This window comes from Sceloporus undulatus, chromosome 3 (assembly GCF_019175285.1).
Source record: "Sceloporus undulatus isolate JIND9_A2432 ecotype Alabama chromosome 3, SceUnd_v1.1, whole genome shotgun sequence".
In the NCBI taxonomy this organism is placed as follows: domain Eukaryota; kingdom Metazoa; phylum Chordata; class Lepidosauria; order Squamata; family Phrynosomatidae; genus Sceloporus; species Sceloporus undulatus.
In genome coordinates, this window is record NC_056524.1 from 3,819,911 (window position 1) to 3,844,120 (window position 24,210).

Below are 24,210 nucleotides of genomic sequence, written 5' to 3' on the forward strand. Positions count from 1 at the left end.
CTCCTGTCTCTTCATCTTTCTCTCCTAATGACTTTGCTAACTATTTCATCTCTAAGATTACCACTATTCGCTCTGAGATAGTCCCTCCTGATTCTTCTTCTGCTCTTAATCTTCTATCGTCTTCGCCTAACAAATTTTCTGTCTTTTCTCCTGCCTCTTTGGATGAACTCTCTACACTTCTGAATTCTTCCAAACCTGCTACCTGTCCTCTTGATCCTATTCCTACTCGTCTTCTAATCTCTATAGCTCCCTCCTTTCTGCCCTCGCTTCTCCATATCTTCAACCTCTCTCTCTCTACAGGCTCCTTCCCGTCGGACTTCAAACATGCTCTCATTTCCCCAATTCTGAAAAAACCTTCTCTTGACCCCTCCTCTTTGTCTAGCTATCGTCCGATTTCTCTTCTCCCCTTTCTTTCTAAGGTTTTGGAACGGGTTGTCTATTCGCGCTGTCTTGAGTTTGTTGAAGCCAACTCCATTCTCGATCCCTTTCAGTCTGGTTTCCGCCCAAGGCATTCTACAGAGACAGCTCTCACTAAGATCTCGAATGACCTTTTACAGGCCAAGGCTAATGGCCTTTACTCTGTTCTCATCCTTCTTGATTTGTCTGCAGCCTTTGACACTGTTGATCACTGTCTCCTAATTGACATACTCTCTGACCTTGGGTTCTCAGACTCTGTTCTCGACTGGTTTAGATCTTACTTGTCTGGCAGATCTTTTGCAGTAGTTGCAGGGAGTCTGACTTCTTCTCCTGTTCCCTTTTCTGTTGGAGTTCCCCAGGGCTCTGTTCTGGGTCCCCTTCTGTTTTCTCTCTACACACTGTCCTTAGGAAAACTCATCAGCTCTTTTGGTTTTTCCTACCATCTGTATGCCGATGACACCCAGCTGTATCTTTCTGCCCCTGACCTTTCTCCAAGGCTTGAACAGCAAGTCTCATCTTGCCTTACAGCTGTCTCGCAGTGGATGCGCCATCGGCGTTTGAAGCTCAACATGTCCAAGACGGAGCTTTTTGTCTTTCCTCCTAAGCCCAACCTTCAACACTCCTTTTCTGTCTCTGTGGACAACATTTCCATTCAACCAGTCCAGCAAGCCCGCAGTCTTGGCTTTATCTTTGACTCTTCTCTGTCGTGTATCCCTCAGATCCAGACCACAGCCAAGGCTTGTAGATTCTTTTTGTACAATATTGCCAAAATCCGACCATATCTCTCCGCCTCTACTGCCAAGATCCTGGTCCATGCCCTAGTGGTCTCACGACTTGATTACTGTAATGTCCTCCTGGCTGGGCTTCCTCTTTCTCACCTCCGTCCTTTAATCTCTGTCCAGCATTCAGCTGCACGCATTATCACTTCCACCCACCGCTCTGACCACATCTCTCCTGTGTTGGCATCCCTTCACTGGCTCCCTCTCCCTTTCCGCATTCAGTATAAGCTCCTGCTGTCGACATTCAAAGCCCTCCATGGACTGGCCCCTCCTTACTTATCAGACCTTCTTTCTCCTCACCTTCCCACCAGGGCCCTCCGTTCTGGTAGTCAAGGGTTCCTGTCTCAGCCCAGGATTTCCTCTGCCCCATCCCGGATTCGCCCCTTTTCACTTGCTGCCCCTCACTCCTGGAACCTTCTTCCTCCACAAGCAAGAGCCATCACTTCTTTAACCAGCTTCAAAACGGAGTTGAAAACCATCCTATTCAGAGAAGCCTTCCTAGGCATCGCATAATTGTCGCTTACTATCTGATGTTCTGTTGTTGGCTGTTTATCGATCCATTTCCTGTATTGCTATGTACTGTATATGTATTATCCTACTTGTGAGTATGTATTTTCCCTGGATAATGATTAACCTTCCATTTTGAAGCCAAGCCCTCCCTTCAGTCCATCTGCCTTGGTCCAGGCCTCGGAGGTTGAGAGGAACTGCTGGACCTCTTACCCTTTCCCGTCTCCACTCCCTTCTCCTTCTGTGTCATGTCTTTTTAGCTTGTAAGCCTGAGGGCAGGGAACCGTCTAACTAAAAAGATTGCATGTACAGCGCTGTGTAAATTTACAGCGCTTCATAAATAAAGGTTAATAATAATAATAATAATAATAATAGGTAACTATTGATGATGATGTTGTTGTTAGCTGCCTTTGAGTCGACCTCAACTCATGGCCAGCCTGTAAATGAGACATCTCCAAGACCCCCTATCCTTTCTCTATTTGTCTGTTCAGGTCCTATAGGCTCAAACCCATGGTCTCCCTGACTGAGTCTATCCATCTGGCTTGCGGTCTTCCTCTCTTTTTCTTCACTCCACTTTTCCTAGCATTATTGTCTTCTCCAATATGTCATGCCTTCTCATGATGTGGCCAAAGAACGACAGTCTCAGTTTAATCACCTTGGCTTCCAGGGAGAGTTCAGGCTTGATCTGTTCAAAAACCTATTTGCTATTCTTTTTTTTTCCTTTTTTTTTTTTTTTGGCTGTTCATAGGATCCTCAGCTCTCTTCTCCAGTACAACATCTCCAATGAAATGATTTTCTTCCTACCTGCTTTCCTCACTGTCCAGCTCTCACATCTCACATGCTGCCAATTTCTTTCTTTCAGTTAGTCTCAAAGGTGCTGCAAGATCTCGCATCAGTACAAGGTGACAGAGAAATACAATGGTTTTGGAAATCCTCACTTAGTTCAGCTGTATATCTGTAAACTTCAGGATCTTGTCAAGTTCTTTCATAGCTCCCCTTCCAATTCCTAATCTTCTGATTTCTTGCCCTATGAAGACTGAATTAGGTAGCTGGGTATGTTTAGAGGAGAAGAGAAGGTTAAGAGGTGATATAATAGCCCTGTTTAAATATTTGAAGGGGTGTTATATTGAGGATAGAGCAAGCTTATTTTCTGCTGCTCCAGAGAATACAACCTGGAAGAATAGATGCAAGCTACAGGAAAAGAGATTCCACCTCAACATAGAATCAATCCTAGAGTTGGAAGAGACCACAAGGGCCATCCAGTCCAACCTCCTGCCATACAGGGATTCACAATCAAAGTATCCCCCGACAGATGGGCATCAAGTCTCTGTTTAAAAACCTCCAAGGAGGGAGACTCCACCAAAATCTCCAAGGGAGTGTGTTCCACTGTCGAACAGCCTTTACTATCAGGATCTTCTTCCTAATGTTGAGGCAGAATCTCTTTTCCTGGAGCTTGCATCTGTTGTTCTGTATCCTATTCTCTGAAGCAGCAAAAAACAAGCTTGCTCCCTCCTCACAATGACACCCCTTCAAATATTTAAACAGGGCTATCATATCACCTCTTAACCTTCTCTTCTCCTAGCTAAATATGCCCAGCTCCCTGAATCTCTCCTCATAAGGCATGGTTTCCAGACCCTTCACCATTTTAGTCTCCCTCTTTTAGACACGCTCCAGCTTCTCAACATCCTTCTTGAACTGTGATGCCCAGAACTGGACACATTGCTATTCCAGGTGAGGCCTGTCCAAAGCAGAATAGAGTGGCACTATCATTTCCCTTGATCTAAACACCATCCAAACCTCCCAATCATAGAATCATAGATTAGGAGGAAACTTCTTGACAGTAAGAGCTGTTTGACAGTGGAACACACTCCCTGGAGAGTGATGGAGTCTCCTTCTTTGCAAGCTTTGATTGTGAGTTCCTGTATGCCAGAATGGAGCTGGATGGACAGCCCTTGGGGTCTCTTCCAACTCTAGGATTCTATGTATTCCTGCATGGCAGAATGGATCTGGATGGATGGCCTTTGTGGTCTCTTCCAACTCTAGGAGTCTATGAATCTTGACTGTTGGTCTCCAGTCCAACTGATGACTGAACCAAGCCATGGGAAATCTTGAACCATTTCAGTGTCTTCATCATCCGATGTGATCCAAATCTTCTGTAGTCATGATTTTTGTTTCCTTCATCTTCCACTGCAGTCCTACCTTTGTGCCTTCTTGCTGGATCTGTGCTCCTCCTTGCCACCTTGAGCTGTGATAAGGAATAATGGACAAGGGATGGGACCTTGGGCGGGTCACACTCTCTCAGCCACAAAGAAAGGCAACAAACAAACAACCACACACCTCTGAACAAATTTGAACAAAGAGCTGTCAAGACGGATCTCTTCCAACAAGCCTACCCGGTCTTCCATGAACACAGACTGTCATAGAGATTGCCTAAATATCATAGAGATTACCCTCCTTTTGTCTAATCTGGCTGGCTAATCAAGTTGACTATTTTAATTGTTTTAATGGTTTATTAATTTGTTTTATTTATATACCGCTATTCCAAAGATCATAGCGGTGAACAGCAAGTAAGCTAATTAAAGCTAATTTGCCCCCAACAGTCTGGGGACTTATTTTAGCTCCCTCCTCGGAAGGATGCAAGCTTGAGTCGAGCTTGGGCCCTTTGGCTGGTCTTGAACTCGCAACCTTGTGGTTTTGAGTGAATGGCTGCAGTACAGGCATTGAACCACTGCGTAGTATAATTCGGGGGGCAGGGGAGTAATAGAATGTATTTTTTTTAGATTGTAAACCTGAGGGCAGGGAACTGTCTAATTAAAAGTAATAATAATTTTAATAATAATAATAATAATTTAATAATGATGTACAATTAATAATGATAATAATGATTTACAATTAATAATAATTATAAGCCGCTCTGAGAGCCTTTAGGGCTGAAGGGCCATAAATGCCATAAATAAATAGAATGTATTTAATATATATTGTATCTTATATTGTTTTTTATTTGATATTATAAGCCGCCTGGACCCTGCATAATAATGTTATTATTATTATTATTATTATTATTTAATTTTAAAATAAAAAAATAAAAATAAATTAAAGAAATAAAATTAAATTTAAAATAAAATAAAAAATAAAATAAAATAAAAATTATTGTTATTATTAATGTCTAGAAAACTCTGTGAGAGAGTCACCTGGAGCCAGAAAGGCCTTGAAGACACACAACACACAGGGGCTGAACTTGGAAAAGTTACTTTTTTGAACTACAAGTCCAGGAAAAGTAACTTTGGACACATTAAGCTACCAAAATAATACCATAGAGTTCCAAGTCCTCCAGTGGCTAGAAAGGTTCTTGTCTTAATACTCCCCTTGTGTTTTTCTGTTGTTGTTATTATTATCATTATTATTATTATTATTACCTGGGCTTATTGTCCTCTTTTTTCCTCCTTCTATCTTCGCAGGCCCCATCTTGCAGTCCTCTTAGGCCTCCCTGTAGCCATAGCAACGGGGAATACGAGAGGGAAGCAAAAAACTACATTTCCCAGCAGGCCCTCTGCTCCTTTCCCGGCATTCCATCGGGTTCTTTTCCCCTTTTCTTTCTTGGCCTCGCCTAAGTCGAACAAAATGGCCGCTACTGCGCGGCCGCGTTCGAAACTATCCTTCCCGTCGTCCCTCGCGCGGCTCTCAGCCAATCAGCGACGAACAGGTCGCGAAAGTGGGAAGGAGGAGGCAAAATGGCGGCGAAAGGCAGCGGCGGCGGCGGCTCGGGAGGAGGAGGCGGTTATAGCGGCAGCGGAGGGGCGAATAAGAACGGGATTTTGGAGAAGGTAGGCCCCGGATGAAGCGACGAAGGAGGCCCGAGTGTATAGGGATCCATTGGGGAATATTTGCCCATAGGGAATCATAGCTTTCATACATTGCTCCTTTGGGTCCTGTTCTCTGGAGCAGCAGAAAACAAGCTTGCTCCCTCCTCAATATGACATCCCTTCAAATATTTAAACAGGGCTGTCATATCGCCTCTTAACCTTCTCTTCTCCAGGCTAAACATCCCCAGCTCCCTGAGTCTTTCCTCATAGGGCTTCATGGTTTCCAGACCCTTCATCATTTTAGTCGCCCTCCTCTGGACACAAGGCTCCAGTTTCTCAATGTCCTTTTTGAATTGTGGTGCCCAGAACTGGACACAATATTCCAGGTGGGGCCTGACCAGAGCAAAATAGAGTGGCACTATGACTTCTCTTGACCTAGACACTATACTTTTATTGATGCAGCCTAAAATCACATTGGCCTTGTTAGCTGCCGCATCACACTGTTGGCTCGTGTTCATCTTGTGGTCTACTTGCCCATAGGGAAACTATACTTGCCCATAGGGATTCATTGGGAAATAGTTGCCTATAGAGAATAATTGGGGGAGGAGCTTGCCTATAGGAAATCATGGGGAATACGTTCAACAGTGGCACACACTCCTTCCTCAGAGAATGATGCAGTCTCCTTCCTTGGAAGCCTTTAAACAGATGCTGGGTGGCCATCTGTCAGGGATGCTTTGATTGGGAGTTCCTGCATGGCAGAATGGGGTTGGTCTGGCCTAAATAGACTAGAAAGCTGGGCCACAGCTAACAAAATGAACTTCAACACGGAGAAATGTCAGGTACTGCACTTAGGGCAGAAAAATGAAATGCACAGATATAGGATCATGGGTGACACCTGACTGAATGAAAGTACATGTGAACGGGATCTGGGAGTCCAAGTAGACCACAAGTTGAACATGAGTGAACAGTGTGATGCGGCAGCTAAAAAGGCCAATGCAATTTTAGGCTGCATCAATAGAAGTATAGTGTCTAGATCAAGAGAAGTAATAGTGCCACTGTATTCTGCTCTGGTCAGGCCCCACCTAGAATATTGTGTCCAGTTCTGGGCACCACAATTCAAAAAGGACATTGAGAAACTGGAGCCATGTGTCCAAAGGAGGGCGACAAAAATGGTGAAGGGTCTGGAAACCATGCCCTATGAGGAACGACTCAGGGAGCTGGGGATGTTTAGCTTGGAGAAGAGAAGGTTAAGAGGTGATATGATAGCCCTGTTTAAATACTTGAAGGGATGTCATATTGAGGAGGGAACAAGCTTGTTTTCTGCTGCTCCAGAGAACAGGACCCGGAACAATGGATGCAAGCTGCAGGAAAAGAGATTCCACCTCAACATTAGGAAGAATTTCCTGCGGTAAGAGCTGTTTGACAGTGGAAGACATTGCTGCCTTGGAGAGTGGTGGAGGTCTCTTTCTTTGGAGGCTGTTTTGAAACAGAGGCTGGATGGCTATCTGTCGGAAGTGCTTCGATTGCATGTTCTGGCATAGTGGGGTTGCCCTGGATGTCCCTTGTGGTCTCTTCCAGATCTATGATTGTGTGATTCTGCATGGTGTTTACAGTTACAGAGTGAACTATTCAATAATATCAAATACCAAAATGCAATATTGAAATGCAGTTTTAAAAAAAACCACACAGAGACATAATGTAAAATAAAACAAAGTAGGCAATAATAATAATAATAATAATAATAATAATAATAATAATAATAATGCATTTTATTTCATTCCCACCTCTCATAGATCGAGGCTGGATACAGCACGTTAAAACACAATTAGAGATACGTAAACTCACAGTTAAAATAAACTCATATTTAATTTACAGTACAGATAATCAAATATGCTAAAGACATAAAACATTCATACCACCTTGAGTCCCTGTACTGGGAGGAAGGCAAGATATAAATAAACAGAATAATAATAATTATTATTCATACAAAAATCTGACAGTTTTATAAAACAAAAAAAGTTTAGAATTTGGATTTAAAAGCAGCGAGAGAAGGAGCAGTCCCCAAGATTACAGGGAGGTGATTCCAAGAATAAGGGACACTTCAACTGCCATGGCTCCATGCTGTGGCATCTTGGGATTTGTGATTTGCTGTGGCATGAAAGCTCTCTAATATATGGAAGGCTAAATAACTCATAAAATGATACATCCCAGGATTCCATAGCATTGAACCATGGCAGTTACAGTGGTGTCAAACTGTATTAATTCTGCAGTGTGGCAGCCACCTAGGCCAGTACTATCTGCACTGACTGGTAGGAATGTCTTCCTTTTTCCTCCCAATCATATCTGGAATTGCCATCGGTAGAGAGGTAGGCTGGAACCTTTATGATACATATTTTTCTGTGCAGCATCAGCGCAATGTAAATATCGACATGCAGAGATACACTGAGCCAACGCCATGCAGCTGCCATATGGGATAGCAACGTTGGGCAACACATGTCAATGACTGGGTGCTGTTGTGCGATGGGCAACCACAGTGCCTAATGCACAACGTCAGCGTGCAGTTCAGTGCATGACTGCAAAGCAAAACATTGCTATATGCACAACCTTACTTCCACTGCTTCGGCCAAATGTATTTGTTGTGCTGTGAAGAATAATTCATCCCACATTCATAGCATTTGTAGTTACACAAAATATTTAGCCTTCTTTCTCATAGTGCTTTGGTACCACAACAAACCACAGACCCCAGCATTTCATAGAATTCAGCCATGACAGTTAAAGCAATGTCAGTCTGCATTAATTCTGCAGTGTGGCTATAGTCTTAAGCGTGCATATGCCAGTAACAGGGTGTCAGTCCTTGCGTGTGTGCATATCTACACTTACACCTAGCTCTCCACGTTCTTATCCTGCAGTCAGTCCTTTGGTGAAACAAAATGTTCAACTAGTTGTACTGATGGGACTTTTTGCGTGCGTTGTATTGCTGTTGTTTGTGTGTGTCAGAGATTTGGGGTGAAAAGATTGTTCTGGCTTAGCTCCTAAAGAGTATAGTTGCCCCTCCATTTGCGCCGACTTCAGATCCGTGACCCTCGCTTAACCGCTAGGAGCAAACAGAGGGGGTTAAAATGGCGCACACACCTGAGGCATGCGCCCGTCGCCGCTTGCGGGCATGCGCCTCCATTCAAGCCTTTCCCTCTCTGTGCCCCACTTTGTCAGCTAAAAACCCTACCTGGGAAACATAAATTCTTCACTTTTGTCTGTGCGCCTTCTCAGAAGTGAAACAAAAGGCCATATGATCTCTCTTTCAATCTTTTTAATTGCCGAAGGGGCTTTTCACCCAAAATTCATTTCCAAACATATCTTTGCTGCAGTGGCTTCTCCTTGCTCTCAGTTGTGTTGAGACTTCTTGGCAAATCTGAGACAAGACTCTGCTCCCTTATTTAAGATTAGAGTGTGATCAGCAGCACGGTATATTCTCTGTTTTCATGTTGATCAGGGCTATGCTGGATCTAGAATTCCATCCTGGACCCAGGATTTGAATGCCTCCAGATGAATTTGCCTCCAGTCTCAACAGTGATGATGTGTCCTTATTTTAAACCAGTCGCAGGTGGCAGGAAATGCTAGGAGGAAGGGAGTCTAAGACCCATTTCAGATTCTTGAACATTATGCCACATTAGCTCTCAAAAAGCAGATCCTGAGTCATACTTCCAAACTATCATTTTTGAACCCAACTAAAATGTGTGTCTTTAAAAAAAACAAAAAACCACAAGTTTCCAGGTAGTTTTGTGTGGGTTTTTCGGGCGATGTGGCCATGTTCTATAAGTGTTTATTCCTGATATTTCGCCAGCATCTGTGGCTGGCATTCTCTAACTCTTCTAGAACATGACCACATAGTCTGAAAAACGCACAAAAAACTATGGATGCCAGCCATGAAAACCTTCAACTTCACAAGCTTTCTGGTAGCATTTTGCTTTTATTCATTGGCCATATGGCTCTTTCTGTTTTCATTAGTACTTAGTATGTTACACTTGTTCTTGAGTTGGACTCAGCTAGACACTGCAAGGGTAGCCATCTGGGTTATTTAGGAGTTTGCTTCACTCACATAAATACCACAGAAGGTGTTGTGGTGTCAGCGTCATAGATCCTGGCACGCTTGGTAGCCATATATTCCATAACACTGGATGGTGGGATATGCTGCACGAATGGTGATGATGTGTGAAAATATTGTTTCATCTCCTTTGGAGCTGGCTAATAACCAAATGTGAGGAGAGGAGATAAGTGATGTGCGGGATCAAGTTCAGTTTGATGGGAATGCTTGGTACAAAGGAAAGGAGGGGGAGTCCTGGGGAAAAGAATGCTTTGAGATAAATGAGGGGTGAGCACCTGAAAATACTTGAATGGCTCCTGCTTTTAATTAACTGTGTAACTGACAAGTTCTTCAGTCCTGACAACAACAACCCTTACGCTGTGGACAGCTTCATTTTTCTGACTAAAGCCTTCTGAACCTTGTGTTTCTGAACTGAAGTTAGCCAGTACGTGAGATGCGTGATGACACTAATTTCTCAAACCAGTGTTATGTGCAAAGGAGTTGAATGCCTCCTGACATTTCTTTAAGATTTAGATACCACTGAATAAGAACTGTCTCAGCTCAGTGTGCCACAGCGTGTAACAACAAATAAAGATAAAATTCAGCATGATAAACAATGACAGGTCAGTTCCATCATATCTAAAAGGAATTGTAGATGTAGCTTGTTAGCCATAGGGCAAAATACAACGAAATCAGAAATACACACTGCATTAATACCTTTTTAGGCTAACCAAAAGGAGTAAAATGCACCGTGCTAGCTTTCACACTTTTTGGTTGTATTTTCATTTCTTACATATAAAAAGGGCAGCCAAGAGTGGACTTTTATCAAACAAATTAATCTGGAGACATGAGAAAAAAAGAAATATTTTTAACTTTTGCCTAAGGCTCACTATTATTGTAGGCATATATCTCTTAATCCAAGTGGTGGAGCCTTCCAAAGGGGTTACACAGAATGCCTTTTCCTGAGCAGTAGGCATGGACATTTCAAGTAGAAGTGTAATGGACCAGGTGGTCTCTCAGGTAACTCAAAGTCTCCGAGGTCTTTATATAGCAGCACCAATACCTTAAAACAGGCCAGATAACATACAGATAGCCAGTACAGTACAACTGTTTCAGCCAAAGAGCTGCAATTGAATTGCTTCATTTTGCATTTCTGACTAACCCTCAGAGAGTGCATGGGAAGAATTCAGTAATACTTGAGCATGGACCACAGTGACAAGATTGTTTTGACCCAGGAGCATTCATAGGTGGCATGCTAGATAAAGCTCTTCAGGATGTTATTATCATTACAACTGGACTAAATATTGTATCCACAGTGCGCCTGCGCCATACACGAGCGTACCATACATGGCTTCAAGCTTACGCTGAAACCGTGTGGTAATTAATCAAATGGAATGTATGACCGTAGCATGTGTGCCACAAGCACGCACCCCATTGTTTGCAATGGGGAACGAGCATATGCAGAATTCCCCTTACACAGGGGGATCCAGAACCGTCTAACCAAAAAGATTGCATGTAGAGCGCTGTGTAAATTTACAGCACTTCATAAATAAAGGTTAATAATAAATAATAATAACAGACACCCCCCCCCCCACATAAGGGAAGGGTCCACTGTACTCATATATAGTCAAAAAAATTACCCAGAAAAACTGAATTGACTTATCCACGAATCAGTCTACTACTGTACTTTAACTTTAATATAAAAAAGAACCATATCTTGGTAAAGGGCAAGAACGTAAGCCTGGAAGCACTGACCCCCCGCTCTTGTCTCATCCATGAAGCCTTTAGTGTGAGCACAAATAGTGATGCCAGCTAAAATTTTGTAAGTTCTTTGGTATTGTTTTCCTTTGCTTCATCCTTTAGATCCTCTGTTACATTCCCCTAGTCTAGGTTTTACCCGCAATTTATTCATGGGTCATATCAAAATCCATAATTTGGGCCCCAAAACCTGCCCTCGACTTATACATGGGGTCAATTCATAGTCAAGGATATACGGTAAGCATTAGTAAACCAAAGCCCACTGTCTGATTGATCGGAGATGCCAGTTTAGATGATGGCTCCCTGTAGAGTTTCTTTACTCCATTCTGTTTAATTTGATTAAATATTGGAAACAGTTCTGATTTTTGCACGAGTATCTATCTGTGAAAAGAAAACAACTCTTTTAAATAGGTTACAGGGAGGAGTCATTCATTTTTCAATGGTTGAGTGTTTACATGCAAACTCAGTTCTTAGAATCTCCCATTCGAAAGCACATTGAGTAACAAAGCTGGGAAAACTTCAAGAGAGATGCCAGCAGTCAGAATAGGCAATCCAAGCATACCTCAGTTAACATAGAAGTCTCAAGCCCCTTTTCCAAAGTCTATTACTCCAGCCCAGATCCCCTTTTTCTTCCTTGATACCTGTCTAGCTAGATTCCCCCCCCCCCCCCAGTATTAGCATTGGGAGGCTGGTGAAGGAGGGCAGGTGAAAAACAGACTTCTGGTATCCAGTATGTCTTCAATAAACAATGCAACAAAGGGGCATGTGAAAGGGATCTAGGAGTCCTAGTAGGTCACAAGTTGAACAAGAGTCCACAGTGTGATGTGGCAGCTAAAATGCCAATGCCATTCTAGACCATATCAATAGAAGTATAGTGTCAAGATCGAGGGAGGTAATAGTGCCACTCTATTCTGCTTTGGTCAGGCCTCACCTGGAATAAGACTGCTTCCAGTTTGGGGTACCACAATTTTAAAAGGATGTGCAGAAACTGGAGCATGTCCAGAGGAGGGCGACTAAAACAGTGAAGGGTCTGGAAACCATCAAGCCTTATGAAGAAAGACTTAGGGAGTTAGGTATGTTTAGTCTGGAGAAGAGAAAGTTAAGTGGTGTTTTGATAGCCCTGTTTAAGTATTTGAAGGGGTGTCACATTGAGGATGGAGCAAGCTTGTTTTCTGCTCATCTAGAGAATAGGACACGGAAAAATGGATCATCCCTGGATGAATTTGCGAAGAAGCCTTCACTAGAGAGTTACAGATATTTTGGTTTACTTATGCCCGGTTTCCCTACTTTTCTTTTTTTCCATTCCACACATGTTAGCTTTAAAAGCTAACAGTTTTAGTCATGTAGTGTGGTGTGCTGTTTTAACATTTTGTGCTTTTTAAATAATTTTTACTCTGCTGTGTTTTTAACTTATATTTTAATACTAGTATTTATTTTTTTAACTTTTGTAATTAATATTTTAGTTTTGTCCATTGCACCAAGCTGTTTCTTGGGCATCATTAGCCATGATGGCACAAAAATTAGGGAATGGGAAAGAAGTCCTTTAAATTTTATTTTGCTTAGATTAAGGGGTTTTCAATTTACAAAACCTTTAATCTAAGCACAATACAATTACTGTTTTTAAAATTAAAGAACGTATTACCTACTCCCTAATTTGTGTGCCATCATGCCTAATGATGCCCAAGAAACAGCTTGGTGCAATGGATACAATTAAAACATTAATAACGAAAGTTAAAAAAATAAACTTACCAGGGCTGGGGAGCAGTGGTGATTTTGGGGTTACTCCAGAGTAAGATATTTTTCCTTAATGGTACTCCTACTCCTGTAAAAGCCTCTTACTCCTTTTTCCTTACTCCTACTCCCCAGCCCTAGGGAAAAGCCCCAGTTGCTTTGCAAGGCTGGTGTGAGTGTGTATAAGTGACTCTCTTTGCCTCCCAGTGTAATATAATAAAATTGTTTTTTGGTGTTTGCCTGTACAATATAATAACAAGAATAAGGAGTAACAAATCTATTTTGTTACTTCTTATTCCTACTCTTACTCTTATTAAACCTCTTACTTCTTTACTCCTTACTCCTACTCCCCAGCCCTGAAATTTACAAAGCAATAAGTATTAGTTACTCCTGGATCTCAAATACAATTAAAATTAATATTATTAAGCACTTCCTATTTGTTTCTAATCACCAGTGCTCTGTCTTTCTAAGGCCTGTTACAGACTGCCAAAATAAAGCTGCTTCGGGTCTCTTTGGAGGTATGCTATTTAAACGATGCCTGGGTCCTAAGAGTCCGGAGGTCGCGCCAAAGCCACACTCCATTCCTAAGCACTGGAGTGCAGCTTTGGTGCAGCTTCCGGATTCTTAGGATGCATGCATCATTTCAGTAGCATACCTCCAAAGAGACCTGAAGCAGCTTTATTTTGGCAGTCTGTAACAGGCCTAAGTGATCTACTTTTCCAGAACAAGGAAGAGTGCTGCAGTGTGAGTGAGTAAGAGCAGAAGCTGTGAAGTTTTTCAGATGATAGTCCTAATTCTGACCTCAGATGTGCCTTGGGCAAGCTCCTCTTCCTCCTCCTCCTCAGCCTCAGTTGTGCGTCAGCAATATAAAAATACTAAGATGCTTCCTTTGTTGTTGTTCAGATTCCTTAGACAGTTTATCTCTCTTACTAACGATGCTTTGTAAATGCCAAAAATATTGTCTGGGATGTCTGCATCTTGACAGAGGCTTCAAGAACGGTCTGGCTGACCAACTGCTTGGAGGGGAGCCAGTCTAGAAGCAAAATGCTGGCCAGTTGGGAACAGTGTGTGTGCGAACAAGACACCCAAGTGTTTCATCTGAAGTACTTGATGTGCAAAGCCAGCACCCTTCCTGATGAGATTCTTCTTTGTTTGTTTTGCCCGGCAGTGGAAAATCGACGACAAACCTGTCAAAGTGGACAAGTGGGATGGATCAGCTGTGAAGAATTCATTGGATGATTCTGCCAAAAAGGTACCCTTTTCCCGTTCCATTTGCCCAAGTCTAGTCCTTGTGTTATGGCCTTTCTTTATCTGGTCTCCTCACAAGTTGGCTAAGAGTGCCTTTGCTAAATGGATGATTCTCCCTGTTGCTTTTACATTTCTCTCTCAAGCCGTCTCGCTGCCCTTTTTGACAGCATCTGCTATGTCTTCAGTATCTAGTTCTTGTGTGAAGGCACTCTGCCCCAGTGTGGAGCCAACTAGCAGTTCACTCAGCACTTCAGATTTGTGTGTAACACTTGACATGCCAAACTCTGCCTGTCCTCTCAGGTTTGGAGGTTGGAAAGGAAGAGAGCGGCTTTAAAAATCATCCGTGGAGCTGCACTGCTCTTTTAAGGCAACTTGAACACCTTCAGGGTTCAGTCTGATATGAGACATGAGACATACGTAGGTATCATGTTTTGGGAGAGACAGAAAAGTTTTGTATCCAGCTCCTACCACAGGGATGGGCAACTTCCAGAGGTTGTGGGGTTGCCATGAGGACTTTGGAGAACCACAACCCCCATTTCCTTCCCTCAGTTGCCAGATGCCCCTTAACTCTAAAGTTTTGGGGGACTAAATTAGCCAAACATGCCCTGCAGAAGCTCCCAGCGGGGCACATTTGACCATTTGGGGTGGAAGAAGCCAGAATAACTAGAGCCTTCTGGGAGAGCAGTTGACCAATCTAGAACCTATTGGGAGGAATAATGTTGGGTGTGTTTTGCCAACCCCGTCCAACAACAAAAGATGCTTTCTGCATCTAATGAACTGACATACATCTTGGCCAGTGGTTCTCAAATACTGGTTTGCCAATCATTTTGGACTTCAACTCCCAGAAGCCCTAGCTGGCTTGGGCAGTGTTCAGGGATTTGGGGAGCTGAATTCTAAAATTCTTAAAAGATCAGGAATTTAAGAGCTGCATATCTAGGCCATTGCCATTTAAAGTGGACGTCCATGGATCCATCAGCTGATGGTCCCTGGTAAGTGTCCAAGAAAGAAAGAAACAGCTGTTGCCAGTGGGCACAGTGAGCCAGGTACCCATATTAGCTTGACAGGCTTTGACCTCAACCACTATGAGCTGCATATTGAACATAAATGCAATACTGAGCTCTCAGATGAAGTCTGTGTATAGCTTGTTCTTCAATACATGTGTGTTTATTTCTTCTGCCCTTAGGTTCTCTTGGAAAAGTATAAGTATGTAGAGAACTTCTGCCTGATTGATGGCCGCCTCATCATTTGCACCATCTCCTGCCTCTTCGCCATTGTGGCTTTAATATGGGATTACCTTCACCCCTTCCCTGAGTCCAAGCCAGTCCTTGCTGTTTGTGTTGTATCATATCCTTTTCCTGGGGGCTTTGTTCCTCTTAAAAGTGTTCATTTCTCTTAGCAGCTTTGGCAGCTTTCTTACCAGAATTGATCTAGAATGTGCATAAGGGATAGATTGTCAGACAGTCTTCTGGAACACCTACCTTGGGATAACTACTCAGCCTATCTTCTCAAACCAGATAGAAGAGGTTGAAGAAAGAGAGGAGATGATAATGATGATGATGCAAATGATAGTATTATTTTGTCACTTTTTGAAAAAATCTTATAGAGTGTGGTGTAGTGGTTTGAGCACTGGACTATGACTCTGGAGACCAGGGTTCAAATCTTGGCTTGGCTGGGTGACCTTAGACAAGTCAGCCTTAGGGGAAGGCAGTAACAAATCTTGCCAAGACAATCGCATGTCAGGGTCTATTATAGAATACGGCAGAGTAGTGTATTTCAGTAGGAATACTTTGAACTTGCATACAATAGAGATAGAGGAATCTTATCAGTTCTGTTTTCATTTAAAGCTTTTAAATCTCAGGTGTATTTCACAACCTTTGTGAATAAATTTGACGGTTTTGGAAAACAGAAACCAAACAAAATTCTCAGCCATCTGTGCCAAATTCAGTAGCTACAGCTATTCTCAGCATGAACAGGACACTTTTGCTGGTCTGGCACCTACCTCTTAAAGATTAGGAGTTTGTCAACAAAAAGGGGGGCAATTCTGATTCAGCATCACAAACATATTTGAATACCTTGCCTTGCAGTTCAAGTCCAGACTGTGGATTGGTGGATGAATCTTTGCTTTCTTTCACATTTAAAGAATATAATCTCTCTAGTTCTTTTTGTGTGTGTTTTTTTCTAAAACAAAACACAGAGAAGGTTTACTCAGCCTTAGTAATAATAATAATAATAATAATATGTTTTATTTATAAACCGCTATTCCAAATAGATCATAGCGGTGTACAAGAAAATTATATAACAGTACAAGAAAAATCTACAATTAAGATACACTGTGTCTTCAGGCTAGCCCCTGATGACGCTGGGCCGGCCTGCTCTCTCCCTCAACGGCCGAAAAGATGACAGTTATGGAGGGGGGGCACTCTGTCTTCAGGCAGCCCTGATGACGCTGGGCCGGCCTGCTCTCTCCCTCACCGCGAACCGAAAGATGCAGTTATGGAGGGAGGGCACTCAGTCTTCAGGCTGCCCCTGATGACGCTGGGCCGGCTGCTCTCTCCCTCAACGGCCGAAAGATAGATGACAGTTATGGAGGGGGGCACTCTGTCTTCAGGCCAGCCCCTGATGACGCTGGGCCGGCCTGCTTCTCCCTCAACGGCCGAAAGATGACCGTTATGGAGGGGGGCACTCTGTCTTCAGGCCAGCCCCTGATGACGCTGGGCCGGCCCTGCTCTCTCCCTCAACGCCGAAGTGACAGTTATGGAGGGAGGGCACTCTGTTCTTCAGGCCAGCCCCTGATGAGCTGGGCCGGCCTGCTCTCTCCCTCAACGGCCGAAGGATGACGTTATGGAGGGAGGGCACTAAGTCTTCAGGCCAGCCCTGATGACGCTGGGCCGGCCTGCTCTCTCCCTCAACGGCCGAAGGATGAACAGTTATGGAGGAGGGCACTCTGTCTTCAGGCCAGCCCCTGATGACGCTGGCCGGCCTGCTTCTCCCTCAACGGCGAAGGATGACAGTTATGGAGGGGGGCACTCTGTCTTCAGGCCAGCCCCTGATGACGCTGGGCCCCGGCCTGCTCTCTCCTCAACGGCCGAAAGGATGACCGTTATGGAGGGAGGGCACTCTGTCTTCGGCCAGCCCCTGATGACGCTGGGCCGGCCTGCTCTCTCCCTCAACGGCCGAGGATGGACAGTTATGGAGGGAGGGCACTTGTCTTCAGGCCAGCCCTGATGCGCTGGGCGGCCTGCTCTCTCCCTCACGCGCCGAAGGATGACAGTTATGGAGGGAGGGCACTCTGTCTTCAGGCCGCCCCTGATGACGCTGGGCCGGCCTGCTCTCTCCCTCAACGGCCGAAGGATGACAGTTATGGAGGGAGGGCACTCTGTCTTCAGGCCAGCCCCTGATGACGCTGTATACATAGGTGTTACACCGCTGGACGTCCCTCTGTCGTGGTTGTCTCTACATCATGGTGGAACTTGCTATTTCAGAAAGACCTAGCCTGTACAGAAGTCATGCACCTGTCAGATACGGTGCATGTTACTTCTGTAGAGTGTTTGGGATCCCACACTTCTACCAGTTGTGCCATACTTGCTTAGCACTGGGTCTCAAGGGTTCTCTTTAAACTGAGATGCTTGCTGTGTTTCAGTTGCTGCCACTTGATTGATGTCTTTCTTTAACATTGCCCTACATATTTTGTTATGATGGGGATTCTGACCATCTATACCTCGTATAAGGAGAAGAGCATCTTCCTGGTAGCACACAGAAAAGACCCAGCAGGGATGGATCCTGATGACATCTGGCAGCTTTCTTCAAGTCTGAAAAGGTATCAAGCACCACACCTGAGTCTCCACAATGACTTTTTTGGCCTCTGTAAATTCTCTGCACTCAGTTCTTTGTGTTTTCTCTACCTGCAGCTCTGTAGTTCAGTATTGGGCCGAGGCATCCCTGTTTTTCTTTTGTTCCCCCTCCCATCCCCAAAAAAGTTGCTAGCCATTAAGGTACATATAATACATATATGAGCAAGGTCTGCTGAAATTATCATAACTGAAGTTGAGTTTGAGGCTGCTGAGATACGTTTCTAAAGGCCAAATGATAACATTTCTTTGCGTATTTCCTTGCTTCAGAATAAATTAGGCCTGGTAAGCAAATACAGTATATACAGATCCCCACAAATTGCAGGGTTTATTTGGGTAACAGAAATGGGTTTTTGACAGAACTAAATATCTTTCAGTGTTGAGCAGACTCGGATCTGCTTTGTGATCCTCAGCAACCCATCTCTACCTTTCTCCTCCTCCACAAACTCTGGCTCGTGTCACAGATGTCCTGTTTCTGTCCCTAAATCCCCAGGTTCGATGACAAGTACACCCTCAAAATGACATTCATCAGCGGCCGAACCAAACAGCAGAGGGAGGCAGAGTTCACCAAGTCCATCGCCAAATTCTTTGACTGCAACGGCACTTTAGTCATGGAAGCCTTTGAGCCAGAGGTCTCCAAGCTTCATGACAGCCTGCTCACGGAACGGAAGATGAAGTAGGCTCTACCCAGTGTCCCACCTTCCCGCTGGGCTCATGCCAACTTTAAGCCAATAAAGCAAAATAGCAACGAATGTTAGCCTCTGTTGTCGTCCTGAAATCCTCTCTCTATTTCCACTCTCTTCCCCCCCCCCCTTTCTCTCTCTCAAGAGGATTGTAAAATCTAGGACCTATAAAACAGAAGCAAATGTCTAATTCAGATTGGCTTCGCCTTGCTTTTGGCTCAACATCTCAATCTGCTTTGTTAACATAAATTGAACTTGGAAGGAAATTCTCAAAAGGAGAGAGACTCCTGTATAATACACTTGCCCACTTGGTGCCTTCCAGAGAGTGTTGGACTACAATCCCTGCTTTGGCCACACCGGCTGGGGATGATGAAAGTTGTAGTCCAGGACATCTGTACGGCACAGAAAAAGCTGCTATATAATCTGCTGTCCATTTTTTAAAGCTAGCAGGGCTTTCTAAGACAACTTTCCTTTCATGCAGCATTTAGCACAAAAGCAGTGTTGGTTCGGGGGTTCCCAGCTTCAGCCAGGGAAGGAATTTTGGTTAATTTGTACATTGGCAATTCAAGGCAATACACGAGTTATTTTCAATAAGTCAGTTTCCATGCACAAGATTAGTCATTGTCTTTAATTTATCCAACCAGGGAAAGGGAACTTTTTCTTTTGTACAAATCCTTTCATTGGATGAGAGAGAGAGAGAGAGAGAGAGAGAGAGAAACCAAGCAAACCAGAAAGTTTGGTGTACCTGTCCCTGGTGCGTTTCAGGTCAAAGGTAATTCCAAGAGTTTTTAAAAGAAATGGGAGCGTTTTAATACCTTCTTTTGTCCAATTACTTTGTCTCATGTGGTGCGTTTTATTCATGCTGAACAATCTCTTCCTTCTCTCTTATATAAACTGCCATTTTCTAAAATGACCTTTTTTTTTTCAATAAAAGGAGGAAACTTAAGTGAACACAGTCTGGGTGTGTTAATGGGTGGTGTGTCCATTTAATGCCAGTCTATGCACTTGACTCTTTTGTTGTGGTCACTTTCTTTGTTGTGTATACACACACACACACACGCTGCTCCCTGTCTGCAGCAATAGTAAGATATTACAGATGTGTTATACCCATTGTCCCTCGTCTATGGCCATAGTGACAGGGGCTGATGGGAGCTGGAGTTCAACAGGATCTGGAGGACTATATAGAGTTTTTAGCCCTGCCTTCTTTATCATGTGCCTTCAAGTTGTTTCTGTTTCTGGTGACCTATCCAAGGCTATCATAGGGTTTTCTTGGCACGGTTTGTTATGAGGGGTTTGCCATGACTTTCTTCTGAGGCTCAGAGAGTGTGCCATGCCCAAGGTGGGTTTCCATGGTCAAGCGCAAATTCAAACCTTGGTCCCCAGAGTCCTAGCCCAACATTCCAGGTTGGCTCACAGATCTCCATATAGGTTACAGAAATTAAGGATCTATGAGACTGCATTTTAAGATCTTTACAATATGCTTTTTTCTCAGTCCCTCCACTTCCCAGACACATCTAGGGAGGGAAGCAAAGCAGGGTCTCCTCAGTGGCTGCCCCTGGATTGTGGAGTGTCCTTCCTCTAGCTCCCTCCTTGTCCTGTTAGCAGGAAAAGAGCTCCTTATTCAGGCAGGCCTATAATATCTAAAGGGGGTCTGAATGGACACGCTTAACGTTAAATATATTTGTTAAGGGGTTGCTTTAAGGACTGCTTTTTAATGAATGTATCATATTTATAATTAATTGCATATAGTGGTTTGAGTGTTGGACTATGATTCTGGAGACTAGGGTTCGATTCTCTGCTCAACCATGAAGCCCACAGATTGACCTTGGTTGAGAGTCACACTCTCTCAGCCTCAGGGCAAGGCAGCGGCAAACCACATCTGAACAAATCTTGCAAATAAAACCCCGTGATAGGGTTGCCTTAGCATCACCATAAGTCAAAAACAGCTTGAAGGCACACAACAACAAGAAGCAATTTTGATATGATGGAAGCCACCTGATGTAGGGAAAATATGGGGTATACCTTAAATAAATAGAGGAAAATGGGTATATTATTATTTATTTATATTCCGTCTTCCTTCTGGTAAAGGGAGACAAGGCAGCTAACAAAATTTAAAACAGTCCAAGCTAAAGCAATACAAAGCATTAAAAATACAAACGTTAAAAAACAATTTCAAAAAGTTAAAAAGATTTACATGTTCAAATTTAAGATTTCAAAACTCTTTATAGAATTTACAGCAGCCATGTCAGTGTGAGAAAGAATAAAATGTTTTTATCTGCTGCTGAAATGAAAGCAGGGATGGAGCCAGCATGGCCTTTCTAGGATTAGTAATTGATTGAATGACCAAACCTAAAGGTGCTCATCCTGGAGAGAAGTGACCAGTGGGGCTCTGTCCTGGGCCCAGGGCTATTCAACATCTTTATCAATGACAGAAATGGAATAGTTATCAACTTTGCAGATGACACCAAATTAGGAAGAGTAGCTAATACTCCAGAGGACAGGATCAAGATTCAAAATGATCTGAATAGCCTAGAAAGCTGGGCCAAAGCTAACAAAAGAAATATCAGCAAGGAGAAATGTAAGTTACTGCGCTTAGGATGGAAAAATGAAATACACAGATATAGGATTATGGGGGACACCTGGCTGAATGAGACATGTGTGAAAAGGATCTAGGAGTTCAGGTAGACCACAAATTGAACATGAGTCAACACTGATGCAACAACTAAAAAGGCCAATGCGATTCTAGGCTGCACCAAGAGAAGAATAGTGCCAATCAAGGGAAGTATTCTGCTTTGGTTAGGCCTCACCTGGAATACTGTGTCTAGTTCTGGGCACCACAGTTCAAACGGACATTGAGAAACTGCAGCATGTCCAAAGGAGGGCAACCAAAATGGTGAAGGGTCTGGAAACCATGAAGCCCTATGAGAAGAGGGTGCTGGGGATGTTTAGCCTGGAGAAGAGAAGGTTAAGTGGTGATATGATAGCCCCATTTAAGTATTTGAAGGGGTGTCACATTGAGGAGGGAGCAAGCTTGTTTGCTGCTGCTCCAGAGACTAACATGGAACAACAGATGTAAGCTCCAGGAAAAGGGATTCCAGCTCAACATTAGGAGGAACTTCCTGAGAGTAAGGGCTGTTTGACAGTGGAACACACTCCTTCCTCGGAGTGCAGTGGAGTCTCCTTCCTTGGAGGTCTTTAAACAGAGGCTGGATGGCTATCTGTTGGGGATGCTTTGAGAGTTCCTGCATGGCAGAATGGGGTTGGACTAGATGGCCCTTGGGGCCTTTTCCAAGTCTTATGATTCTATGATTCCATATAATGTAGGCAAAAATGTGCAAAACATTATTGTTAAAATATAATTAAGCTATCAGTAGAATGAAATCAAAGATCTACTGTAGCTGTGTTCATCTATAGAATCAATACAGAGAGAGATCTTGTAGCACCTTTGAGACTCACTGAAAGAAAGAAATTGGCAGTATGAGTTTTCATAGGCTTCAGTCCACTAAATGTCATTTAAAACCTGTGCAATAAAAAGAGCAAGATACTATCAAAACACCTTAAGGTTAGCTGGCAAAAGCCACAGAGTTGCTCTTGGCCTCCTTTGCCTGCAATGGCCCAGAGCAAGTGAACAATTCTGAACAAGAACAAAGTTATTAGCAGGGAGATGAGAAAGGTCTTGAAGCCATGCTCTATGAGGAGCAACATGGGGAGCTGGGTATGTTTAGCTTGGAGAAGAAAAAGTTAAGAGGGGACATGATGGTCATGTTTGAATGGATATCATATTGAAGATAGAGCTTATTTTCTGCTGCTCCAGAGCAATGGATGCAAACTACCGGGGAAAAGATTCCACCGAAACCTTAGGAAGACCTTCCTGACAGTAAGAGCTGTTGGACAGTGGAATATGTTGGTGCCTTGTAGTGTTTCGGCGTCTCCCATGGAGGTTTTTAAGCAGAGGCTGAATGGTCATCTGTCAGGTACGCTTGGATTGTATAGAATGGGGTTGGAGTGGATGACCCTTGAGGGTCTCCCTAATTTAGGAATGTATGATTCTGAAGATAGGTTGCAAGGAATTCATCAGCCACAAAAAGAGGATCGATAGCACTGGGCTAGAGCACAAAACTAAGCACTGGGTGTGCCTGAACTCAAAGAGTTCTTGTTACTATAGTTTAGAATCACATTGGCCTTTTTAGCTGCTGCATCACACTGTTGACTTATGTTCAGCTTGTGGTCTATTAGGACTCCTAGATCCCTTTCCCATCTGCTGTCCAGTGGTCTTCCTTTCTTTCTATGGCTTTCTACCTTTCCTAGCATTGTTGCCTTTTCTAATGAGTCTTGCCTTCAGTGTCTATTCCCTTTTCTTCCTCTCAGCTGTTGAGGAGCATCTCCCTCATTGGATTAAGGCTGCATCTGCACTATACAAATAACGCTGTTCTGTTATTGCTATTGTTTCGCTGTTGTTCTTGTTTATTTATATAGCGCTTTAGGTTTTGCATGGCACTTTATGCAATAATCAAAACAAGAATACAGTTGAAACCTGCCTGCGGCATGCAGTCTACAGTCAAAAGCAGCCAAGATGATAAAAAACAGCATAATCATCTAATTCTTAAAACAGTAAACTATAAAAGCAATACGCACTTACACTTATCTGACTATCAAAATCAGACTATTGTTTGATCCCGCTTTAACTGGCGCAGCTCCATCCTGTGAAATCATGGGATTTGTAGTTTTCCAGGTCTCTGATGGAGACGGCTAAATAGCTGACCAAATCACAAATCCCAGGATTCCATAGCATGAAGCCATGACAGTTAAAGCGGTGTCAGATTGCACTATTTCTGCAGTGCAGATAAGCCCTACATTTCCATTGGTTTGCATGCTGCATCCAGCCCATTACTGACAGCAGACATTGGTGCACTGTGGTGGTGGTGGTGGTGGTGGTGGTGGTGGTGATGATGATGATGAACAAATAATTCTTTCTTGTCTCTCCTCAAATCTCGATGCAAGGTATAGCATGATAAAATACAATTAAAAACATAACTGTATCTCATTCAGCACTGTATTCATTACTAAGGTCCAAAACACACTGCAGAAATGATCCAATCTGAGACCGCTTTAACTGCACTGGTTCAGTGTTAGGGAATCCTGGAAACTATAGTACATTGTGGTACCAGAGCTCTACCTCACAAAACTACAGTTCCCAGAATTCCCTAGCATTGAGCCAGGATAGTTAAAGCAGTCTCAAACTGGATTATATCTGCAGTGTGTTTTGGACCTCTGAACAGGGTGCATTTCCTATAGTAACTCGAAATTGCAGGAGTATATACACTATATATATTATATGTATTCTGTATAACAAAG

The 24,210-nt window shown here is 43.3% G+C and overlaps 3 protein-coding genes across 6 annotated transcripts in view; 1 reads left to right on the forward strand and 2 right to left on the reverse strand.

The window, feature by feature from the left end:
- XRRA1 (X-ray radiation resistance associated 1) overlaps positions 1–5,350 on the reverse strand; it is a 49,204-nt gene extending 43,854 nt beyond the window's left edge. Inside the window, exons 1-2 of one of the 4 annotated variants that reach the window (XM_042458843.1) lie at positions 5,120–5,347; positions 3,903–3,948 (exon numbers count right to left, since the gene is read on the reverse strand). The gene's annotated coding sequence lies outside the window, so the exon portion shown is untranslated. Of the gene's footprint in view, positions 1–3,902; positions 3,949–4,894; positions 4,929–5,119 lie in introns of those variants that run through there. The other 3 variants (XM_042458842.1, XM_042458844.1, XM_042458846.1) reach the window with 3 other exon arrangements.
- LIPT2 (lipoyl(octanoyl) transferase 2) overlaps positions 1–24,210 on the reverse strand; it is a 350,867-nt gene that overhangs the window by 223,629 nt on the left and 103,028 nt on the right. The window lies entirely within an intron of this gene.
- SPCS2 (signal peptidase complex subunit 2) lies at positions 5,372–19,806 on the forward strand. The gene is made up of 5 exons (XM_042458854.1): positions 5,372–5,527; positions 14,245–14,328; positions 15,508–15,668; positions 18,007–18,141; positions 18,666–19,806. Exons 1-5 carry the CDS (start codon positions 5,435–5,437, stop codon positions 18,850–18,852), a joined length of 660 nt encoding a protein of 219 aa, XP_042314788.1. The 5' UTR covers positions 5,372–5,434; the 3' UTR covers positions 18,853–19,806.